This window comes from Palaemon carinicauda, chromosome 35 (assembly GCF_036898095.1).
Source record: "Palaemon carinicauda isolate YSFRI2023 chromosome 35, ASM3689809v2, whole genome shotgun sequence".
Classification (NCBI taxonomy): Eukaryota; Metazoa; Arthropoda; class Malacostraca; order Decapoda; family Palaemonidae; genus Palaemon; species Palaemon carinicauda.
In genome coordinates this window covers 61,635,168-61,659,835 of record NC_090759.1, presented here as the reverse complement: position 1 = coordinate 61,659,835, position 24,668 = coordinate 61,635,168, and the positions used below count along the sequence as shown (strand labels likewise).

General features: G+C 42.5%; 1 protein-coding gene across 2 annotated transcripts in view; it reads left to right on the top strand.

The window, feature by feature from the left end:
* The window catches only part of S6k (Ribosomal protein S6 kinase), a 142,629-nt gene that overhangs the window by 89,324 nt on the left and 28,637 nt on the right, over positions 1 to 24,668 (top strand). For both annotated transcript variants that reach the window (XM_068359148.1, XM_068359149.1), the window contains exons 4-10: positions 397 to 528; positions 936 to 1,069; positions 11,298 to 11,445; positions 11,916 to 12,050; positions 12,485 to 12,601; positions 13,545 to 13,676; positions 13,940 to 14,047. In XM_068359148.1, coding sequence (XP_068215249.1) covers positions 397 to 528; positions 936 to 1,069; positions 11,298 to 11,445; positions 11,916 to 12,050; positions 12,485 to 12,601; positions 13,545 to 13,676; positions 13,940 to 14,047 — 906 coding nt within the window. The remainder of the gene's footprint in view (positions 1 to 396; positions 529 to 935; positions 1,070 to 11,297; positions 11,446 to 11,915; positions 12,051 to 12,484; positions 12,602 to 13,544; positions 13,677 to 13,939; positions 14,048 to 24,668) is intronic.

Sequence of the window (24,668 nt, the reverse complement as noted above, 5' to 3'; positions counted from 1 at the left end):
CTTTTTGTAGTGTTGTATGTATTTTTTTTTAACCTTGAGTAAATGAAAATTTTCCTTTTCATTGACCAAAAATAGTTACAATCATATTCTATCATTTAGCAAATAAAAATAATATAGAGTAGAATTTTTATGACGTTTAATATGGCTTATAATGATGAGGACTATGCTGTATAGGAAACTCCTAAGGTTTAGAATAATTTATGTTGGGAATTTTAATTTTAAAATGGGACAGTCTTTACAAAAGTGAACTTAAATTGCAGCTTTTAGAATTAAAAACAAACTTTACAATTCAGAGATTATCAGATCTTCCTTCTTTGCAAATTTCAGGTGCTGAAGTTTATTAGGAACTCCAAGTTGATAGAATGATTTATTTCCATATTTGAATGATTTTTCTAGGTCAGAAAAATGACTGGAGGCAAGCGAGGTAAAATATATGCCATGAAGGTTTTAAAAAAGGCAACGATAGTTCGCAATCAGAAGGATACAGCACATACCAAAGCTGAAAGAAATATTCTTGAGGCAGTTAAGGTATGTTTTTAATGTACAGGTACTATTCTATATCGTGCAGTGATAAATTGAGCTTTTTCAATATCAGTCTTGTTCATTACAGTTTGATTATTGTGTATTTTTTTTTTTTTTGAAGCAAGTTTTATCATTGGTGCACTATAAGATTTTTTTTTTCCATAACATTTTAAAAATATTTCAATATGATTCTATTTTATTTGGAATAAACTTTAAAGGTAATGGTTCAAAAACCTTAAAGGAATCTACAGCAATAGTTATTTTGTTTAAAAAAGGCATTACAGTTATGTAGATAATGTGTATCAGTTTTTTTATATTTATATAAATTTGCTTGAGAATTGTTTCTATAATAATTAATTTTTTCTTCTTATTTTATTTACTGTATCTATATTTATCCACTGTTGTTTTGGCAGCATCCTTTCATCGTAGACCTTGTTTATGCATTCCAAACTGGTGGAAAGCTGTACCTTATCTTGGAGTATTTGTCGGGTGGTGAGCTCTTCATGCACTTGGAAAGAGAAGGCATCTTTATGGAAGATACTGCTTGGTAAGTGGATGTTTTTGTTCTTTATTTTTTTTTGTACTTAAAAAGTAAAATACAATGGTCTATTTTTTGCTTACTATTCAACAGCATTCTTTTGGTTTGAAATATTGTGTAAATTAGTTAGTTGGTCAATTCATTGTGTATGTTTTTGGAGTTTTAAGTTTCACATTTTTATGAGTCATAAACACACTTTATATATTCTATCTATCTACCACGGCACTTCCCCTTATTTTGGGAGGTAGCCGGCATAAAAAAAAGGGAAGATTTTCCTCTCACCATCCCTCCCTGCCTGATGATGGACTCATCCGAGTTTGGCTGTCACTGCTAGGGTGCCACAGCCCACCCTCTCCTGTTATGCACCACAAAGGAAGCTTCATTTGCTGACTCACCTACTGCTACCACAGTGGTCACTAAGATGACCCGAGGTAGTAACAGGGCCTATCGGATCTGTGTCACAATCGCTCGCCATTCATTCCTATTTCTAGCACGCTCTTTTGCCTCTCACATCTATCCTCCTGTCACCTAGGGCTTTCCTCATTCCATCCATGCACTCAAACCTTCACTTTCTCCCATTTGCCTATATGTATGTACTGTAATACCCCTCGATACGAAAGTTTCTGTGTATGAAAAATTCATGATACGAAGATCCTGCTCTCCTATTTTATATCATTAACTATATTTTTAAGTTAAAGAAGAATATGAACTACTGTATCGTGTGTATGTTCAGTATGTATGTACACACAATGGCACTACGCATATCAAAACATTAGCGTTATATTTTCCTTTCATTTCAGAAAATAAATAACAGCTTGTAATATTTTTTCCATGATTATTTATTTTCAATTAATTTTATGTCAAGTACAATTTAAAAAAAAAAAAGACAGTGACCAACACTGTGTTGTATGTACAAACGCACAATTCTAATTCGCATATCAAACACATTAGCGATGCAGTATTTTCCTTTCATTTCAGTAAATAAATAACAGATCGTAGCAAATTTTTCGTTTTAATTTCATGATTATATGTGTACAATTCATTTTTATCAATAAGAACATTTTTAAATTAAAAAACACAATGAACAAAATGTATTGTATGTACAAATGCACAATGCTACTATGCATATCAAACACATTAGCAATATATTTTTCATTCATTTCGGTAAATGAATAACAAATTGTAACATTATTTCCTTTTAACGTCATGATTTTTCAATATTAAACTTACCCGATGATCATGTAGCTGTCAACTCTGTTGCCCGACAGAAATCTACGGTCGGGATACGCCAGCGATCGCTATACAGGTGGGGGTGTACACAACAGCGCCATCTGTGGTCAGGTACTCCAGTACTTCTTGTCAACAAGACCTCAATTTTTCCTCTGTCGTGCCACCGGCTAGACCTACTTGGATACGCTGTTGATTCTGGAGTTATTGTTCACGATTTGGTGATGTATTTGCTCTAGAGTTTAGCCTTCGCTATTCAGGAAGCTTTATCATTAGCTTAGCAAGTTTTTGGAATTAATTTGATTTAATTTTGGTGACGAAGAGAGTATGAACTCTCTTTCACTTTTAAATGGCCGACCCTTCCCTTAGACGGAAGTGTTGGTGTCGAAGAGAGTATAGACTCTCTTTCTTAATTTTGCTTAACAAAGTTATAGATTTATTTTTATATCTCTCCGCCTTTTATAGGCCTCTTCGATTAACTTCCTTTTATTATAAACTTATAAAAATTAATTTTTAGGTTTGTTTATATGCGACCTTTCCTAATAGTAGGCGGTCTTTTCTTGGAACCGAAGTTAATTAACATTGAGCCCGTCATATCGTTTTTGCCTGTTAAGATTTTATGCTATTTTAATTTTAATGTTTTTGAAAGAATTTCTTTGATAGTCTCGTACTGTTTTCAAAGTTGAACTAACGTTTTGTTTTGTCTCCGCAGTTGTTGACGTTCAGAACGTTCAACTTGCGCTCTATCGTTACGATAGAGAGAGAGTATTCACGGTTTCACGTTGCAGTAAGAGTAAACCGATTCTAGCGTTTTGTTCATTCTTTCTTAGCTTAAATGGTTTTAATTCTAATAAAGGAACTTTTTATTTGGGAAATCTTTGTTTTTTTCCTTTAACAATAATATGTTTTAACGATATATATAATTGGGCTCATCTCTCAGGTTCTAAGTCAAGAGAGAGAGAGAGAGAGATAGAGACGGAGGGAGAGAGAGGAGGATAAACGTTTCGTTCAAGCGGGTAACGTTGTTATCGTTTTTTGCTCTTCTCCCTAGTCTCTTTAGGGGAAGAAGGTAAAACGTTTCTAGAGTTTTATTCTTGTTCCCAGGCTTTATGCGGTGAAAGATTTTAAACGTAGTTTATTTGATCTAGTGTTTAGTCTCTTTTCCAGCCACTGAATTCTTTATCTTTCATTATGTTTTTCTGTTACATTGTAATACTGTTTTCGCAATTACTAACTTTTAATGAAGGATAGGATTGCGTGTTTCAGGTACTAACCACTTAAAGTTTCGAGTTCAGTGAAATAAGTGCAAACAGAAAATCAAAAGTGATAAAGTGATAAGCGCAAAGTGTTACAGTGTTGCGTTCGAGGGTTCGTCTGTTCGTGCCAGTTGTTCGCCTAGTCTGGGACCTCTTACAAGCTCCCAAGCCCAGGGGAGAAGTAATGTCGAAGGACTTATGGGTTCATCAGGCCTTGATCGACGAACAGACGTTTCCCTCCGTGGTTTCGGGTGTATCCACTCACGTAGCCGACATGATCACCCCACCCACACAAAGACGAGAGAGCCCATTTATTCCTCGTCTGCGGAAGAGGTTTCTCGCAGAAACCATGGACCAAATCTTGCAGCTTTTAAGTGCAAGTCGGTCCCTTCCGCGCAAGTCCAACGGCCTAGGTGTAGCCACTGGGTCAGTTCGGACTTGCTGCAGTACGACAACTGCACACCTCCCAGAGAGGCAAGGTGGTACCGCAACAGGCAGTAACTCCGTCTGTTGCCGCACCAGCTGTTTTAGACCCTCAGTCTCAATGGACAGTACTCCGTTTGTTGTTGTCTTTCATAGACCCTAGTGGTCCATGCTGCAGACTATACAGTCTCAGCTTGCTCCTTCATACAGGAGTATCATGCTGGAAGGTTGACAATGCAGCCTGTTAACCTACAACCCGCCGAGGTTGTGCGCTCAGCAGATACTGCGGCTGCCTGCTCCCACCCTCCACCTGTGAGAGCTCCACCTCCGAGGCGCAGTCCACCCTGCCAGACGCATGTTCTTGCTGCGCCTCCTGCTTTCATGCGTGAGCTGCCGCATCGGGAGTTGCCGGGTTCCAGCACTATGCGGCAACCTCCTCAACCCATGAGGCAGGAGCCTCATGCTATGCGGCATCCTCCTCAACCCATGAGGCAGGAGCCTCATGCTATGCGGCAACCTCCTCAACCCATGAGGCGGGAGCCTCATGCTATGCGGCATCCTCCTCAACCCATGAGGCAGGAGCCTCATGCTATGAGGAGCCTCATGCTATGCGGCATCCTCCTCAACCCATGAGGCAGGAGCCTCATGCTATGCGGCATCCTCCTCAACCCATGAGGCAGGAGCCTCATGCTATGCGGCATCCTCCTCAACCATGAGGCAGGAGCCTCATGCTATGAGGAGCCTCATGCTATGCGGCATCCTCCTCAACCCATGAGGCAGGAGCCTCATGCTATGCGGCAACCTCCTCAACCCATGAGGCAGGAGCCTCATGCTATGCGGCATCCTCCTCAACCATGAGGCAGGAGCCTCATGCTATGAGGAGCCTCATGCTATGCGGCATCCTCCTCAACCCATGAGGCAGGAGCCTCATGCTATGCGGCAACCTCCTCAACCCATGAGGCAGGAGCCTCATGCTATGCGGCATCCTCCTCAACCCATGAGGCAGGAGCCTCATGCTATGCGGCATCCTCCTCAACCCATGAGGCAGTAGCCTCATGCTATGCGGCAACCTCCTCAACCCATGAGGCAGGAGCCTCATGCTATGCGGCATCCTCCTCAACCCATGCGGCATGAGCCTCATCCCATGCAGCATGAGCCTCATCCCATGCAGCATGAGCCTCATACCATGCAGCATGAGCCTCATCCCATGCAGCATGAGCCTCATCCCATGCAGCATAAGCCGCATGCCATGCAACATGCTCTGCATACCTTACAGCATGCTCTACATACAGCATGCTCTGCATACCTTACAGCATGCTCTGCATACCGTACAGCATGCTCTGCATACCTTACCGCATGCTCCTCAATCACACATCTTTGGTTGTTGCCAATTCACAAGACTGTCAAGCAGTTTCATAACGTTGCCTTCTGGTCTGCTGCTTTTGCACCAGTGAAACCCTCACTGAGAGAACTTAGCTTTTCTCGGATATGGTTCCTGTAGATGAGAAAGTGCTATTCTCCCTCCTTCTGATATTCCCTTGAGGACTCTGTCATTTGGAGAGGAGCCTTAAGCTGCTTAGCCTCCTATGGACTTTTATTTAAGCATAACATGCTTCCAGGGAGGGTAATGGTTCCGCTTCAGTCGCTAACCCCGTCTGTTGCCACACCTGCTCCCATAGACCTTGAGCTTTGTTGCAAGACATGCAGTCCAAGCTTAGTCCTTGTTAGAGGATTTTTGTTTACGGAGTCAGTGTGTCACTGGGAAGACGTTCAACAACCAGCAGAGGTGACTTGTTGTGACGCAGTGCGGCAACCTCAGCAACCCGATAAGGAGTTGTCTGTACTACCCAGACAGTCTAGACAGTTTCGGGTTGTCGCTGTACTTCCTCGCTTCCCCATGGTTGACAGTTCACAGACTGTGCAGCAGTACCATGATCTTGTGTCCGGCTCCGTCAGACGACTGGCTTTTAAGAGCTCCCACAAATCGTCGCTGTCTGGAGAATCTCAGATGGACTATGGATCTGACCAAGGAACTGGGCCTCCTGGTCAATTTAGAGGAGTCCCAGCTCGTCCCATCCCAGACCATTGTCTACCTGGGTATGGAGCTTCAGAGTCAAGCTTTTTGAGCTTTTCCGTCGGCCCCAAGGATCTACCAAGCCCTAGAATGCATCCAGAGCATGCTGAGAAGGAACCGATGCTCAGTCAGGTAGTGGATGAGTCTAACAGGGACACTTTCATCGCTGGCCCTGTTCATCGAGTTAGGGAGACTCCACCTCCGCCCCCTTCAGTATCATCTAGCTGCTCACTGGATAAAGGACATGACGCTAGAGACGGTCTTAGTTCCTGTTTCCGAAGAGATGAGGTCTACTCTAACGTGGTGAAAGAACAGCTTTCTTCTCAAGGAAGGTCTACCTTTGGCTGTTCAGAAACCCGACCGCCGTCTCTTCTGGGACGCATCAGACACGGGCTGGGGTGCGACTTTGGACGGACAGGAATGCTCGGGAACATGGAATCAGGAGCAAAGGACACTTCACATCAATTGCAAGGAGCTGTTGGCGGTTCATCTGGCCTTGATAAACTTCAAGTCCCTCCAGCTTAACAAGGTGGTGGAGGTGGACTCCGACAACACCACAGCCTTGGCTTACTTCTCCAAGCAGGGAGGGACTCATTCGAGGAAGTTGTTCTAGATCGCAAGGGACCTCCTCATCTGGTCAAAAGATCGAAAGCTCACGCTGGTAACGAGGTTCATTCAGGGCGATATGAATGTCATGGCAGATCGCCTCAGCCGGAAGGGTCAGGTCATCCCCACAGAGTGGACCCTTCACAAGAATGTTTGCAGCAGACTTTGGGCCCTGTGAGGTCAGCCAACCATAGATCTGTTCGCTACCTCGATAACCTAGAGGCTCCCGTTGTATTGTTCTCCGATTCCAGACCCAGCAGCAGTTCACGTGGATGCTTTTCTGCTGGATTGGTCCCATCTCGACCTGTATGCATTCCCGCCGTTCAAGATTGTCAACAGGGTACTTCAGAAGTTCGCCTCTCGCAAAGGGACACGGCTGACGTTGGTTGCTCCCCTCTGGCCCGCGAGAGAATGGTTCATAGAGGTACTGCAATGGCTGGTCGACATTCCCAGGACTCTTCCTCTAGGAGTGGACCTTCTACGTCAACCTCACGTAAAGAAGGTACACCCAAACCTCCACGCTCTTCGTCTGACTGCCTTCAGACTATCGAAAGACTCTCAAGAGCTAGAGGCTTTTCGAAGGAGACAGCCAGAGCGATTGCCAGAGCAAGGAGGACATCCACTCTCAGAGTCTATCAGTCTAAATGGGAAGTCTTCCGAAGCTGGTACAAGGCCAATGCAGTTTCCTCAACCAGTACCACTGTAACCCAGATTGCTGACTTCCTGTTACATCTAAGGAACGTAAGATCCCTTTCAGCTCCTACGATCAAGGGTTACAGAAGTATGTTGGCAGCGGTTTTCCGCCACAGAGGCTTGGATCTTTTCACCAACAAAGATCTACAGGACCTCCTTAGGTCTTTTGAGACCTCAAAGGAACGTCAGTTGTCCACTCCAGGCTGGAATCTAGACGTGGTCCTAAGGTTCCTTATGTCATCAAGATTTGAACCTCTCCAATCAGCCTCTTTTAAGGACCTCACATTAAAAACTCTTTTCCTCGTGTGCTTGGCAACAGCTAAAAGAGTAAGTGAGATCCACGCCTTCAGCAGGAACATAGTTTTCACATCTGAAACGGCTACATGTTCCTTGCAGCTCGGTTTTTTGCTAAAACGAGCTTCCTTCACGTCCTTGGCCTAAGTCGTTCGAGATCCCAAGCCTGTCCAACTTGGGGGGGAACGAACTGGAGAGAGTACTTTGCCCAGTTAGAGCTCTTAGGTACTATCTAAAAAGGTCAAAACCTTTACGAGGACAATCAGAAGCCTTATGGTGTGCTATCAAGAAGCCTTCTCTTCCAATGTCTAAGAACTCAGTTTCTTACTACATCAGGCTTCTGATTAGGGAAGCACATTCTCATCTGAAGGAAGAAGACCTTGCTTTGCTGAAGGTAAGGACACATGAAGTGAAAGCTGTGGCTACTTCAGTGGCCTTCAAACAGAACCGTTCTCTGCAGAGTGTTATGGATGCAACCTATTGGAGAAGCAAGTCAGTGTTCGCATCATTCTATCTCAAAGATGTCCAGTCTCTTTACGAGAACTGCTACACCCTGGGACCATTCGTAGCAACGAGTGCAGTAGTAGGTGAGGGCTCACCCACTACATTCCCATAATTCCATAACCTTTTTAACCTTTCTCTTGAATACTTTTTATGGGTTGTACGGTCGGCTAAGAAGCCTTCCGCATCCTTGTTGATTTGGCGGGTGGTCAATTCTTTCTTGAGAAGCGCCGAGGTTAGAGGTTGTGATGAGGTCCTTTAGTATGGGTTGCAGCCCTTTATACTTTAGCCACCTAAGAGTCGTTCAGCATCCTAAGAGGACCGCTACGCTCAGTAAGGAAGACGTACTTATTAAAGGCAGAGTAATGGTTCAAGTCGACTTCCTTACCAGGTACTTATTTATTTTTTATTGTTATTTTGAATAACTAATAAAAATGAAATACGGGATACTTAGCTTCTTTGTTAACATGTATACTGGTCTCCACCCACCTCCCTGGGTGTGAATCAGCTACATGATCATCGGGTAAGTTTAATATTGAAAAATGTTATTTTTATTACTAAAATAAATTTTTGAATATACTTACCCGATGATCATGATTTAAATGACCCGCCCTTCCTCCCCATAGAGAACCAGTGGACCGAGGAGAAAATTGAGGTCTTGTTGACAAGAAGTACTGGAGTACCTGACCACAGATGGCGCTGTTGTGTACACCCCCACCTGTATAGCGATCGCTGGCGTATCCCGACCGTAGATTTCTGTCGGGCAACAGAGTTGACAGCTACATGATCATCGGGTAAGTATATTCAAAAATTTATTTTAGTAATAAAAATAACATTATTCATTTACAATTAATTTTATATCAATAAGTACATTTTTAAATTAAAAAACACATGAGCAGTCCTGTTATGTGTCTATGTACAGTATGTATATACGCATAATGCTACTATGCATATCAAAACATTAGCGATATATTTTTTTTTTCATTTCGAAAATGAATAACAGTTAAAAAACTATATACTGAACAATAAAAGTTTATTAATTCTACAAATAAATTACACATACATATTATTATTATTATTATTATTATTATTACTTGCTAAGCTATAACCCTAGTTGGAAAAGCATAATGCTATAAGCTCAGGGGCTCTAACAGGGAAAATAGCCCAGTGAGGAAAAGAACAAGGAAAAGTAAAATAAACTATTAAAACTTTAACAAAACAAGAGGAAGATAAATTCGTTAGAATAGTGTGCTTGAGTGTACTCTCAAGCAAGAGAACTTTTAACCCAAGACAGTGGAAGACCATGGTACAGAGGCTATGCCACTACCCAAGACTAGAGATCAATAGTTTGATTTTGGAGTGTCCTTCTCCTAGAAGAGCTGCTTACCATAGCTAAGAGTCTCTTCTACTATCACCAAGAGGAAAGTGACCCCTGAACTATTACAGTACAGTAGGTAACCCCTTGGCTGAAGAAGAATTGTTTGGTAATCTCACTGTTGTCAGATGTATGACAGATGAGAATCTGTAAAGAATAGGCCAGACTATTCGGTGTATGTGTAGGCAAAGGGAAAATGGACTGTAACCGGAAAGAAGGATCTAATGTACTCTCTGGCCAGTCAAAGGACCCCTATATCTTGCTTGTATTACAATAACATTGCTTAAAAATACGTGTTTATAAAAACAGCAGGTGAGTTATTTATTGACGTATCACCAATGAATATTAATTGTATTACTAAACAATAAATTGGCTACGGTTGAAAATATGCGCAAGATTAAGAAAATGCCTTGGTTTTACATGATAGAAAATGTACCTCTCTCCAGTAGTGGTAACTTTAATAAAACGCAGTACGTACCGTGTTTTGTATACATTATGTACAGTATTGTACTGCACAGTACTGTATGTATTGTATTAGTTTCTATTTATTATTGCATTATATTCTAATAGCTATTTCATTGACAGGTATTAACAGATAGGTTAGGTATATTGAATGATTCAAATGGATTTTGCTGTATTTCATTGTGGTTATAGCTTTATTGTAAAATTTGATGCGCCGTTTTTGTAGTGTTTAGAACAAATTAGGCGATATACATGTAAAACTGCCCTCAACATACGAAAAAATCACGATACGAAAGCCACTCCGGAACTAATTAATTTTGTATCTAGAGGTATTACCGTATATCAGCTGTCAAATTTCATGGTTATTTTTTTCACCGACATGGATTAATCAGTTGAGCATCCCAATTCATGATATGGTGATGTTAATTTCATTTTTAAACTCGGAGTTATTAAATATAATAATGCATAGTTATACAGTTATTTATTTCAGGTAAAATACTGTTCATTTACTTGAAATATGTAAAAAGGGAGGACTTGGGGTTCCATATTAGACAGACTTATCATACATTTGTTTGGGAATAATTAGTTTCATATCCTCCATTTTTACATAAACTAATCATGGATAACGAGAGTTGACTGTATTTCTGACCTAGCATTACATTGTATAATTTTACTGATGAGAAAGAACTGCATAGTATCAGATGTTTAAAAATATTACGACAAAGATAAGCGGATGGAAGTAATTTTAGCAAGATGCATATTGTTCATACAAAATTTACTCATGGCTTTTTAATGCACCCACCTCACGAGGCAGTCCCCAAGTGCTATAAGTGTGACATTATTTTAACTATCCAACTTCTGTAGAGAATATACCATTTTTAAAACAAATAAAGATGTACATTTTGGTCAGGAAACTTTATCTGACGTTTTATTTGATTGAGTATTTTTCTGATTTTAAGAAACACAGGTTTAAAAGATTAAATTTTGATATCTTATTTATCATAAGTTTTAATTTTTAAGGTTTTTTTTTTTCAAGAAGATATAATATACATATTTTATCTCCTAAACTTATTCAAACCATAGCTGTACTGAGTTAAGTTTGACTCATTGTACTAGTAGATTTCTATTCCTTTAATAATTATTTACAAAACTTATTTATATTCATAAGAATATTTTCAAAGACAAAATCTATATGCCTTTGTTGTCGTTACTTTTTTGGGTGCATTTTCTGTAGGAATAATTTTCTTCTCAGTGTTAGGAATAAATTTATTTTCAACATTATTTTTACCAGATTTATTGATAATTTGTCTTCTCTTCTCTTTACAGCTTTTATTTATCTGAAATTATCCTTGCCTTAGAGCATCTCCACATGGAAGGCATCATCTACAGGGATTTGAAGCCTGAAAATATCCTTTTGGATCATGTAGGGCATGTGAAATTGACAGATTTTGGTCTTTGTAAAGAGAAAATTCAGGTTTGTGATTTTTCGTTGCCTAATTCCTTGTGTCCTATTTTGAAACGGTTTTTATCTTTAGCATTTCATGAAGAAATTGGTACATTGAATTTTGATGTTTTATTTGAGACAGCAAATACTTTAGTGTTAACTTTAGCATTTATATTTTTTGTTTGGGATTCATGAAATATTTATATTTTTTCCATGAAGACTTCATCAAATAGATAAACATTATTTTTAAATGGTTTTTGTTAATGCTATGTATTTATATAAAAAAGATTCTTGGTAGGTTGTTCAAATTTGTATTTTCAGTATTTGATGTAAAGGTGTTATAGGATGTATGTAGATCAATTTTTCCTTGTTTTTTTTTTTTCCTTTTACTTTACAGGCTTAGACTTTGTTTGGGATTCATATATTTTACTATAATTTTTACTCAAGGTGCTCTTGTATATTTTATATTATTTTTCTATAATATATCCAATATTTTTCAGGATGACTCTGTAACGCACACATTCTGTGGCACTATAGAGTACATGGCTCCAGAGATTTTGACACGGACGGGGCATGCCAAAGCTGTAGATTGGTGGTCCTTAGGGGCACTTATGTATGACATGTTAACAGGAGCTGTGAGTACTAGCTGTCTTTAGAATTTAGTTGTTACTCAGAATTGAAGTTTTCTTATTTTGTCTATTTATACTGTATGTGAAAAGTCGCGTTTTACTGTATTTTACTCGTCATCATTCAGGTGAATACTATGTGCAATGATGATGTGCATTTATAGATAATCATGCTTAAAAGATTTTAATTTGAATTTACAAAATGTTTAGCAATAAAATCTTGATGGTGATTGTAAAGATAGCGAAATAACTTGACACATACAGTATTCAAGAATAAGTGAAGAAATAACTTGACTCGGTAATATGTATTTAACCTTTGTTTTGTATCAAATAATATTTTAATTGAGGAGTCAATAGTATTCATTTTTTTTTTATTTACAAATAAATTATTTTGACATGTTTGAATGCAAAAGTAAATTATGCATGTTTACTTCTTTTTTCAGCCTCCTTTTACTGCAGAGAATAGGAAGAAAACTATAGAAAAAATTTTGAAAGGAAAGCTCAACTTGCCTCCTTATTTGACACCAGATGCAAGAGACCTTATCCGAAAGCTATTAAAAGTAAGTATGAGGTCTTGATTTTACCTATTTTCCAGTCATTTGAAAATGTGAGTTATGATAATCCCAGTTTTTAATTAGTTACCTGAACATGACACAATCTTTTGGACGATGACTCCTTTATGTTGATGGTCTTTCCATCTTTTCTTTTTTATCTTGTAATTTTCATTTTGGACTTACATACGTATTTCTGATGAGGTGTTGTAGTTGTAGCAGATATGGTTTTTTAAAATGTTTTCCCATTTGTCTTGTGTAGTTTTTACAAGTAGGTATCACGTTAAGTGTGATCAAGCTTCTAGTACAAACAGCTTATATCTTTGCGTCTTGATTGTTATGAGTGAATGTGGTTTTTAGAGTATATTAAAGTTTTTAGTAATTCACATATTTATTACGTTGCGGAGTATTTTCACCTGTTCCACCTGCTGTCTGGCCTAAAATTCATAATTCAAACCTAATACCTTTCAAGACCCTAAAGGGTTTGGTATTATCCTTTTGGGTTTTAAAAGTGGCCACAGTGATATAGGAGAGAAGATTTATGTGTAGGTTCATGCACCTCTCCTACTGTCCCCGCTTTGACTTTTTTCTCTTAATCATTAGATATTTTTTGTAAAAGGAAGACCAGGTTTTGTTGAGGCATCTGGTAGGGAGGGTCAAGCCCTCCACAGCAATAACTTGACCCACTACCTGGTCCAAAGTCCAGTTCTATATTCTTTTTGTATTTCCTTGACTTCCATCTTATATACATGTAGCAATATAATATTGTATTGTCTATGATAGTACACTTTATATTTTTCCTGTTCTTTTCCTTTTTTTTCACTTTTCCTATTGTTTACATATTTCATATAGATATTTATAAACCACATAATTGGAGAAAAGACACATATTTAACTTGAATTTTATTGAAAGAGTTCATTTGATTTTAATTTTTTTCAATTTCTTGTTTCAGAGACAAGTCAGTCAACGCTTAGGTAGTGGACCAGATGACGGAGAACCCATCAAAAGGCATCTTTTCTTCAAACACATCAACTGGGATGATGTCTTGCATCGGAAATTAGATCCACCCTTCAAACCGGTTTTGGTAATCTTTCAGTTTGCTTTTTTAAAATCCCAGTAAAATCAAGTTAGATTATATTTAAATTTGATACAGTGTAATTGGAATTAAAGTCTCTTGGGCTGCTGGCAATAATTGTTTAATATATAGTACAGTACCAAGTTATTTTTTGTTTGTTTGTTATAGTGGTCTTATATATAAACATTGACTCCAGTAAATTATTTTGTTCAAAGTGTTTAATTAAAAGAAAGACTGAAGATTAGTAATTTAAATTGAAATACTTTTATCAGAGTGGTGAGGATGATGTTAGCCAGTTCGACAGCAAATTCACAAAACAAACTCCTGTTGACTCTCCGGACGATAACATGCTGAGTGAGAGTGCAAACATGGTCTTTGAGGTATGTGCATTATTTCTCTTTATGTGATAATTTGTTTTTAATTTTTCTGATGATGACTAATGATGCAGGCAAGTTTTTGGCCTTTATTACAGACTATAAGTTGAAAAATGAAGGACATAGTGGCACCAAATCCTAAATAGATGTGGGAAGTGAAAGCAGAAGTTGGTACAATTGTATCAAAGTTTGGGCAGAGTTATTCTGTATTTCCTGAACCCAGTTAGGAAAGGTATGATATAGCTGTCTGTTAGATATGAAAGGTTTTGCAGAGTAACTGTTATAATGCTACCCGTGGAAAAAGAAGGTAAATGTAGCTTTGAATAAATCCTTTCCAAATACAAAATAGAAGAAACATCTATGTAATGAATGCGAGCGGACAAAGCTAAAATCTTGTTTATAAAAACAAAAATAGTCAAAATACACTATGATGGGGAAACTATTTATTATGCTTTAGTTACTAAAAAATTGAATTGGTTAATTGTTCTTTAGGCCGATGAGAAACTATGAGTATTGGAGGTTATCAACAAGGAGAATCACAGATGAGGCTGTTACCTAGGGGAACGTACAGTATACCTGCTTCCTTCTGCTAACTAGCTAGGAGACTTTAAATTGCTATTAAGGAGAAATTTTGCTATTGAGTTTACAGCAATCAACTTAAGCCTATCTGATAGTGATTAGGTTAGGTTGTATCCACAAAGGAAATTTATTTGGCTTGTTTGGTTGAAGTTAGATGATCCAATCAGCCGTCCAAGAAGTTAAACTCTTCCTTGCTCTGATTTTCACCTCATTTAAAACAAATCGTTCATAGGATCTCAATGAGAGTTGAGAAATATGGCTTGGTTCTCGCTTTAAATAGTATTCCCCTTGAAAGGAAATCGGTTTGTACACTTGAGTTTTTACTTGTAATTTGAATTTAAATTTTTCAATATTAAACTTACCCGATAATCATGTAGCTGTCAACTCCGTTGCCCGACAGAATTCTACGGGAGGGATACGCCAGCTATCACTATACTAGAAGGGGGTGTACTCACAAGCGCCATCTGCGGCCAGGTACTACAGTACTTGTTGTTGACGCCACCTCACTTTTTCCTCTGTCGTGCTTCCGGCAAGACGTTCTTGGATACGCTTATGATTTTGGAGTATTGTTCACGGTTTGGTGAAGTATTTCTCTAAAATTTGCAGCTATTCGCTATACTAGAAACTTCTATATTAGCTTAGTTAGCTTTTGGAATTAATTTAATTATGGTGACGAAGAGAGTATGAACTCTCTTTCACCTTTAAATGGCCGACCCTTCCCTTAGACGGAAGTGTTGGTGTCTAAGAGAGTATAGACTCTCTTTCTTATTTTATATCTCTCCGCCTTTTATAGGCCTCTTCGATTAACTTCCTTTTATTATAAAATTATTAAAATTAATTTTTATATATTCGACCTTTCCTAATGGTAGGCGGTCTTTTCTTGTACCGAAGTTAATTAACATTGAGCCCGTCATTTCGGTTTTACCTGTTAACATATTATGCTATTTTAATGTTTTTGAAAGAATTTCTTTGATAGTCTCGTACTGTTTTCAAAGTTGAACTAACGTTTTGTTTTGTCTCTGCAGTTGTTGACGTTTCAGAACGTTCAACTTGCGCTCTATCGTTACGATAGAGAGAGAATTTTCACGGTGTCACGTTGCAGTAAGAGTAACCGTGTCTAGCGTTTTGTTCATTCTTTCTTAACTTAATGGTTTTAATTCTACAAAGGAACTTTTCATTTTGGGAAATTTTTCCTTTAACAATAATATGTGTTAACGATATATATGATTGGGCTCTTCTCTCAGGTTCTAAGTCAAGAGAGAGAGAGAGAGAGAGAGAGATAGAGACGGAGGGAGAAAGAGGAGGATAAACGTTTCGTTCAAGCGAGTAACGTTGTTATCGTTTTTGCTCTTCTCCCTAGTCTCTTTAGGGGAAGAAGGTAAACGTTTCTAGAGTTTTTCTTGTTCTCAAGCTTTATGCGGTGAGAGATTTTAAACGTAGTTTATTTGATCTAGTGTTTAGTCTCTTTCCAGCCACTGAATTATTTATCTTTCATTAGATTTTTCTGTTACATTGTAATTCTGTTTTCGCAATTACTAACTTTTGAGAAAGGATAGAATTGCGTGTTTCAGGTACAAACCACTTAAAGTTTCGAGTTCAGTGAAATAAGTGCAAACAGAAAATCAAAAGTGATAAGTGATTAGCGCAAAGTGTGTCAGTGTTGTGCGTGAGGGTACTTTTGTGCGTGCCAGTCGTCCTCCCAGTCCGGGACCTCTTGCAAGCTCCCAAGCCCAGGGGAGAAGCAATGTCGAAGGGCACAAGGGTTCGGCAGGCCTTGATCGGCGCACAGAAGTATCCTCGGTGGTTGCGGGCGTGTCTTAAGAGACCGTCACTCCCACCCGCAGACGATTGAGCCCTTGTTTTGCTCGTCTGCAGAAGAAATTTCGGGGAGAAAACGCTGGTCTCAGGTCTCAAGACCTCTTAAACGTAAAGTCCAGACCTATGCCAGACGTACGAAGTTAGAGTTCAACAACCCGGATGCAGTCATTGGGTTAGCTCTGACTCTCCTCAGTCTCAGGTGACTGCACACCTCCTAAGAGAGGTAAGGCGATGCCACAACAGACCTTATCGTCTGTTGATCCCAAGACGACTTTGCTGCAGTCCATGCAGTCGCAGCTTGGGGTCTTATGCGTGAGTTTCAGGCTGAGAAGGTTACACCTCCTCCTGCGAACGCTCCGCCTCTCCGCAGTCCAGTCTGCCAGGCGTACGAAGTTGAGGTTCCTCAGGCTACCTTACCGCGTTCTGAGTTGCCAGTTACCAGCGGTGTGCAGCAACCTCCGCCTCCTCCTGCGAGAGCTCCGCCTCACCGCAGTCCAGTCTGCCAGGCGTACGAAGTTGAGGTTCCTCAGGCTACCTTACCGCGTTCCGAGTTGCCAGTTACCAGCGTTGTGCAGCAACCTTAACCTTCCTTAAGGCAACCTCAGCAATGGGAGCAGGAGTCTTATGCCTTACTTCCTCCGCTTCCGCTTGCGGTTCCACCAGCGAGGCAACAATCTCTTGAGGTACGACAACCTCTTCCATCAATGAGGCAGCCACCTCAGCACTCGCTACAGCTTAGGCTAGCTCCTCAGGAACCTCAACTCGCGAGACAAGAACTGCGTTCTGCGCAGCCGCTATCTCAACTCTCGCAGCTCACACCTCAGGAACCTTAACTCGTTCCTCAGGAACCTGCTACTGCGCATCCGCAACCCTTACAGCAAGCGCAACTCTTGAGGCAGCAACCTCATGCTATGAGTCAGCCACCTCAACGCATGCATCTGCCACTTTCTCCTCAACTTGAGAAATAACAAATGACAATAATTATGGAATCAGGAGCAAAGGACACTTCACATCAATTGCAGGAGTTGTTGGCGGTTCTTCTGGCCTTGATAAACTTCAAGTCCCTCCAGCTTAACAAAGTGGTGGAGGTGGACTCTGACAACACCACAGCCCTGGCTTACACCTTCAAGCAGGGAGGGACTCTTTCGTGAAGTTGTTCTAGATCGCAAGGGACCTCCTCATCTGGTCTAAAGATCGAAAGCTCACGCTGGTAATGAGGTTCATTCAGGGCGGTATGAATGTCATGGCAGATTACCTCAGCCGGAAGGGTCAGGTCATCCCCACAGAGTGGACCCTTCACAAGAATGTTTGCAGCAGACTTTGGGCCCTGTGGGGTCAGCCAACCATAGATCTGTTCGCTACCTCGATAACCTAGAGACTCCTATTGTATTGTTCTCCGATTCCAGACCCAGCAGCAGTTCACGTGGATGCTTTTCTGCTGGATTGGTTCCATCTCGACCTGTATGCATTCCCGCCGTTCAAGATTGTCAACAGGGTACTTCAGAAGTTCTCCTCTCGCAAAGGGACACGGCTGACGTTGGTTGGCTCCGCTCTGGCCCGCGAGAGAATGGTTCTTAGAGGTACTGCAATGGCTGGTCGACATTCCCAGGACTCTTCCTCTAGGAGTGAACCTTCTACGTCTACCTCACGTAAAGAAGGTACACCCGAACCTCCACGCTCTTCGTCTGACTGCCTTCAGACTTTCGAAAGACTCTCAAGAGCTAGAGGCTTTTCGAAGGAGGCAGCCAGAGCGATTGCCAAAGCAAGGAGAACATCCACTCTCAGAATCTATCAGTCTCTAGGGGAAGTCTTCCGTAGCTGGTACAAGACCAATGCAGTTTCCTCAACCAGTACCACTGTAACCCAGATTGCTGACTTCCTGTTATATCTAAGGAAAGTAAGATCCCTTTCAGCTCCTACGATCAAGGGTTACAGAAGTATGTTGGCAGCGGTTTTCCGCCACAGAGGCTTGGATCTTTCCACCAACAAAGATCTACAGGACCTCCCTAGGTCTTTTGAGACCTCAAAGGAACGTCGGTTGTCCACTCCAGGCTGGAATCTAGACGTGGTCCTAAGGTTCCTTATGTCATCAAGATTTGAACCTCTCCAATCAGCCTCTTTTTAGGACCTCACATTAAAAACTTTTCCTCGTGTGCTTGACAACAGCTAAAAGAGTAAGTGAGATCCACGCCTTCAGCAGGATCATTGTTTTCACATCTGAAACGGCTACATGTTCCTTGCAGCTCGGTTTTTGCTAAACGAGCTTCCTTCATGTCCTTGGCCTAAGTCGTTCGAGATCCCAAGCCTGTCCAACTTGGTGGGGAATGAACTGGAGAGAGTACTTTGCCCAGTTAGAGCTCTTAGGTACTATCTAAAAAGGTCTTAACCTTTACAAGGACAATCAGAAGCCTTATAGTGTGCTATCAAGAAACCTTCTTTTCCAAGTTCTAAGAACTCAGTTTCTTACTATTCAGGCTTCTGATTAGAGAAACACATTCTCATCTGAAGGAAGAAGACCTTGCTTTGCTGAAGGTAAGGACACATGAAGTGGGAGCTGTGGCTACTTCAGTGGCCTTCAAACAGAGCCATTCTCTGCAGAGTGTTATGGATGCAACCTATTGGAGAAGCAAGTCAGTGTTCGCATCATTCTATCTCAAAGATGTCCAGTCTCTTTACGAGTACTGCTACACCCTGGGACCATTCGTAGCAACGAATGCAGTAGTAGGCGAGGGCTCAGCCACTACATTCCCATAATCCCATAACCTTTTAACCTTTCTCTTGAATACTTTTTATGGGTTGTACGGTCGGCTAAGAAGCCTTCCACATCCTTGTTGATTTGGCGGGTGGTCAATTCTTTCTTGAGAAGCGCCGAGGTTAAAGGTTGTGATGAGGTCCTTTAGTATAGGTTGCAGCCCTGTATACTTTAGCACCTTTGAGTTGATTCAGCCTTCCAAGAGGAACGCTGCGCTCAGTAAGGAAGACGATCTTATTAAAGGCAGAGTAACGGTTCAAGTCGACTTCCTTACCAGGTACTTATTATTTCATTGTTATTGTGGATAACTGATTATATGAAATACGGGATACTTAGCTATCCTTTAGTCTTGTACACTGGTTTTTCACCCACCCCCCTGGGTGTGAATCAGCTACATGATTATCGGGTAAGTTTAATATTGAAAAATGTTATTTTCATTAGTAAAATAAATTTTTGAATATACTTACCCGATAATCATGATTTAATTGACCCACCCTTCCTCCCCATAGAGAACCAGTGGACCGAGGAAAAAGTGAGGTGGCGTCAACAACAAGTACTGTAGTACCTGGCCACAGGTGGCGCTTGTGAGTACACCCCCTTCTAGTATAGTGATAGCTGGCGTATCCCTCCCGTAGAATTCTGTCGGGCAACGGAGTTGACAGCTACATGATTATCGGGTAAGTATATTCAAAAATTTATTTTACTAATGAAAATAACATGTTCATAAGCGGTCACCACGTATAATGTGCTTTTTGTCACAAAATGATACTTTGGATGCTTTGTTGTATTGCTCTCTCCTATTTACATTTCCCCATGGTCTTTTCCAAAGTAGTCTTTCAACTTCATTGACTTTACTTTCTCCGATGTTCACATCTCAAGAAAAAAATCTTTAAAGATAAGAAATATGACTTTGATCTCTGCATCCCAGACCATCCAAGACTGGAAAATGCAAAATACACCGGAAGATGCATTAGCAACTCTCTGGTGGATATACGAGGTGCCTCACACTGAGGGACTTGGGGGAACCCAAACAAAAAAAAAGGCAATAAGGCATGCTATTATATTTATGTATTGAAACTGGTATTTAGTAAATAATAGTATGAAACTTATCCTCACCATCATGAGTCTGTGAAATTTGTAAGTCCACCACGTTCGGTATGTAGTGTGACTAAAGACTGAAGTTAATAGCTTATGCTTTATTATCTTTGAATTGTATCCTTTATTTAATGCCTTTGAAACATCCATTTACATACTTATTGTCAGTAGTGACTGTTCATATAGGCTATTAAGCTTTAATGTATCAAAAATTTTCAAACATTTTAGTCTTACATGATATCCAAATTTTTATTTATTCCCTTGCTCTTATTTGTCTCATTCATGATAAGTGGACATTAGATGAATGTACCATACAGTAGTAATCCAGCCATATTCAGTAAGTACCTTAGCATTTTCACATTATTTCAAAGGTAGTAAAGGTGGTCCTCTGGTTACGACGTAGATCCGTTCCTTACGCCACGTAAGTCGAATTTTAATGTAACGCGTAGTAATATAAATAAATTACTAATGTCACTCGTCTACGCTACGCGCTGAATGGCCTTGCGGCACCGGCGCTTGGCTTTTGGGCCAAAAATTTCATAAATCAATCACTCCTCTACGCTAATACAATATAATAAAGTTAAACTAGGATGTAAAATACTATTTCATGGAAATATAACTAAAAAAAAAAAAAATTGTACATACTGTATATATATAATACAGTATACTGTAGAATCATATGAAAGTGTAAAAAAAAAACAACTATTACAACTTCTTAGCTCATGGGTGATGCATTTTATCCCTGAAACGTTGTAAGATGAGAGTGTTGTATCCTGAGGACCTATTTTATAATGACATATAACAATTAGAAAATTACAGTACAATGTTCACATCCTTTGTTTATATGAGGAAGATGTAAAATGTTAGTTGTTCCAACACGAATACTTACCACGAACTACTTTCTTTAGGAGATCACTGGTTATCTCTCTCTGCCGACCAGAGTTTTGAGTAGTTACCCCCCCGCTCCGCGCCCTAAGTAGCCTTACCCCCGGCATCCAGGAATGTGCCCCGAGGGTAGGATTAAGGTAGGTCGCTTGCTTGCTGGGTCACCTTCCTCATTAAGTTCTCTGGTCGCGAGAGGTTAACATCTCTCGCTCTCGTATCTCTGTCGATCCTTTGTGTGCGTTCTGTGCCCCACGTGTTCCCAGCGTGGCAACTTGCGTTTTTTCCAGTGTGCTTTCCCAAGTGTTCCTGTGCGTTCACTTTTCAACCGTGTGCTTACCCAGTGTTTAATTCATTTCCTTAAGTGCTTGTGTCGTGCGTTGTGTGCGTTATGGAGCAGGTTCGCCGTTGTCCTGGGCCTAGAGCCGGGAAATCGTGTGGAGCGTTCCTCTCCAGGCCCGAAGTGGATCATCACTCCCTTTGTTCCTCCTGTAGGGGTAAAGTTTGCTCGTCAGCAGACACGTGCCCCGAGTGCATGGACTGGAGCGATGTACAGTGGTACCCACTGTATATTGCTCCAGTCCAGTTATGGTACTAAGAAGAGAAAATCAGCGAAACGTTCCCCCAGGAAAGTTAGTGTTTCCTCGCCGATACCGTCACCCTGTGAGCGGTCCGACGGGGTCTCGGTTTCGCCGTCCCCTACACAAAGTAGGGGACGAGGTAAGTCTAGTGTGGTGGATGAGCAAGGCGTCCTATCCCAGGAGCCCAGTGTTAGTGCAGGGCCAGTAGCAGGCCCCTCTAGAGCTAGTGAAGGACCCAGTAGTGCGTCCGGAGAGTCGGCCCTTGTGCTCGGGGGGCACGCTTCCTCCGATGACCACGTGTGGGGTAGTAACGCAGTCTCAGTGTCGCTGCCGCCCTCGTGGGCTTGTGCTTCTGGCTCCTCTTTAGGGGGAGATAACCAGAGTAAAGTCTAACCTGCAGGTCACGATGCCTACGGTTGGAGGCTCCCGAAAACGCCGGGCAGGTCTCCCCTGAGGATGGATGTAGCCCTTGATCCCTGGCTCCCGGACATGGAACGGTTTGAGTCGTTCCCAACCCTTCCCACGGAAGTTCCCGATGACTTCCTCCAGCCCTCGACCTCTGGCATTCAACGCCCGAAGAAGTCCCCCGCAGTCCCCGCTTCCAGCCGACACGTGGTGAACGCAGTGTCGTCTGGCTCTTCGGACATCTATTCCTCGTCAGAGGAAGAGGTCAAGGTGAAACACCGCCGTCGAAGGGAGCGGTCCAGGACCGAGCGTTCCAGGTCAAGGTCGCGCTCTCATTACAGCAGGAAACACTCCCGCTCCCCGAGCCGTAAGTATAGGAGAAGTGTATCTCCCGGGGGCGCCTGGATCTATGTTTCGTCGTGGGAATCGAAGGTGCTTCGTTCCCCGGACCACCAGTCCAGCGAGCGGTCCCCAAGGCGGCCGCCCTCCAAGCACGGCCTTGACCTTCGCGACCTGGCTCGCAGGAAAGACCTCTCTATTAAGCATAAGTCCTCGAGGCCTCCGGTTCACCCCGCCCAGCGGGGGGAAACGCGCTTCTTACCAGGCAGTCAGGCCGAACCAGCCCAGCTGGTGCGGCCTTCAGGTCGGAAGGAACGGTTCCCGCTGTCGGGTCAGCCCCCGGGAACCGCGCCCTCAGCACCCAGAGCCTTCGGGCGTACGAGAGTCCCCGCTGAACCAGCGGTGCCTACACTATCCCGAGCCCCTGGTGCGGTCTTACCTGCAGATGAGGTCCAGTACCTCGGCAGGACGGCGCCCCTGGCCCCGAGGGCCAGGCGTCCGGTCGGCGTGCCCGGTAAACCGACTCCCCCGCCCCAGGCCGAGGCCTCGGCTGACGGAGGAGAGGGCTCCCCGACGGAAGACTCCGCCTATAGGAGAGTGGTTAGCCTGATCAGAAGGCACCATGGAATAGCGGAACCTGCAGCGACAGATGGAGATTCCTGGAGGTCGAGTCTCCTGAGAATTATGCAGACTCCCTCCCAGCCTAAGTCGTCCCTGGCACTCCCTCTGGTCCGAGACATAGTTCTAGGGCAAGAGTTTATAGACAAAGTGGTGGCCGGCAATGCCGAGGCTCCCAAGACCCAGAGTGCCTCTAAATTACTCCAGGGCCTCAAGAACCAAGGGAAGGTCTATGTGCCCGAAGGTCGTCGCCCAGGCCCTTGTAAAGTGGAGACGGCCGTGGACATTCTGAGCCAAGGCGTTTCTGACGACAGAGCCTCTTCGGCCCCAGTCTGTTTCTCACCTGCAGAGGCCTCCATGATGGAGGAGATGTCGCGAGACTTGATTAACGTCTCCTCTTGGCTAGACTGGTGGGCGTCCACGTAGGTGGGTGTGCAAGCCTCCTACGACCCCGAGGACCCTGACCAGCAAGGCCTGATGAGGGACCTCATTACCTCCGGGGGTAAAACCCTCAAATTCTTGACTTATCAGTCTCTTGCCCTTACAACCAACTGGGTTCTCCGTAAGAGAGACACTGTTCTTACCAAAGTGTCTCAAAAAGTACCGGACAGGGAGGCGCGAGCAATTCGCAGCCTCCCCCTGTGGGGAGAGTCTCTTTTTCCTATGAAAGAGTTAGAAGCCTTGATGGAAAAGGTCTCGAAGAAGAAGGAGGCCAACGTCACCAGACCGGCAGCTTCAAGGAGACCTCCATACAAGAGGTCCGTCTCGGACAGCGCCGCGACGCCCCAAGCCTCTTCCAGCACTACGAGGAGAGAGGCCCCCTCTTCCTCCTGGTCCTCAACTCCGCAACCCTCCCGCAGAGGACCTACAGCGCCCTCAAGCTCCTTCAGGTCGGGTTACTCCGCTTCTAGGAGAGGCAGATCAGGCCGCTCCTCTAGAAGAAGGTGGAGTGGGAGGCCCCCTATCCCCGCCCAAGCCTTGGGTTGGGGGATGCCTCAGACAACATTGGCAAGCATGGAAGGCGCAAGGAGCAGAGCCTTGGACAGTGTCCGTCCTAAAGGAGGGCTACAGACTGCCGTTCCTGGCGAATCCACCCCCTCTTATTCCGGCCAACCGGACGGAATGGCTAGCGCCCAATGATCCGGTAAAGAGGACCGCCCTTCAAGAGGAGGTGTCCTCCATGTTAGAGAAGGGCGCCATGGAAGAAGTTCCTCTCCCAGGACCTGGTTTCTACAGTCGCCTGTTCCTGGTAGAGAAAGCGACGGGGGGGTGGAGACCGGTTATAGATCTGTCGGCTCTCAACAAGTTCGTCAAGAAGACGGACTTCAAGATGGACACTCCAAAGTCAGTCATGCTGTCCTTGAGGGAGAAAGATTTTATGATGACCCACCGACCTCAAGGACGCATACTTCCAAATTCCTATCCACCCATCGAGTCGGAAGTTCCTCCGGGTGAAATGGGGTTCCCAGATCCTGCAATTCAGGACTCTTTGCTTCGGTCTGTCAACAGCGCCCCAGGTGTTCACGAGAGTCTTCACGACTGTATCAGTGTGGGCTCA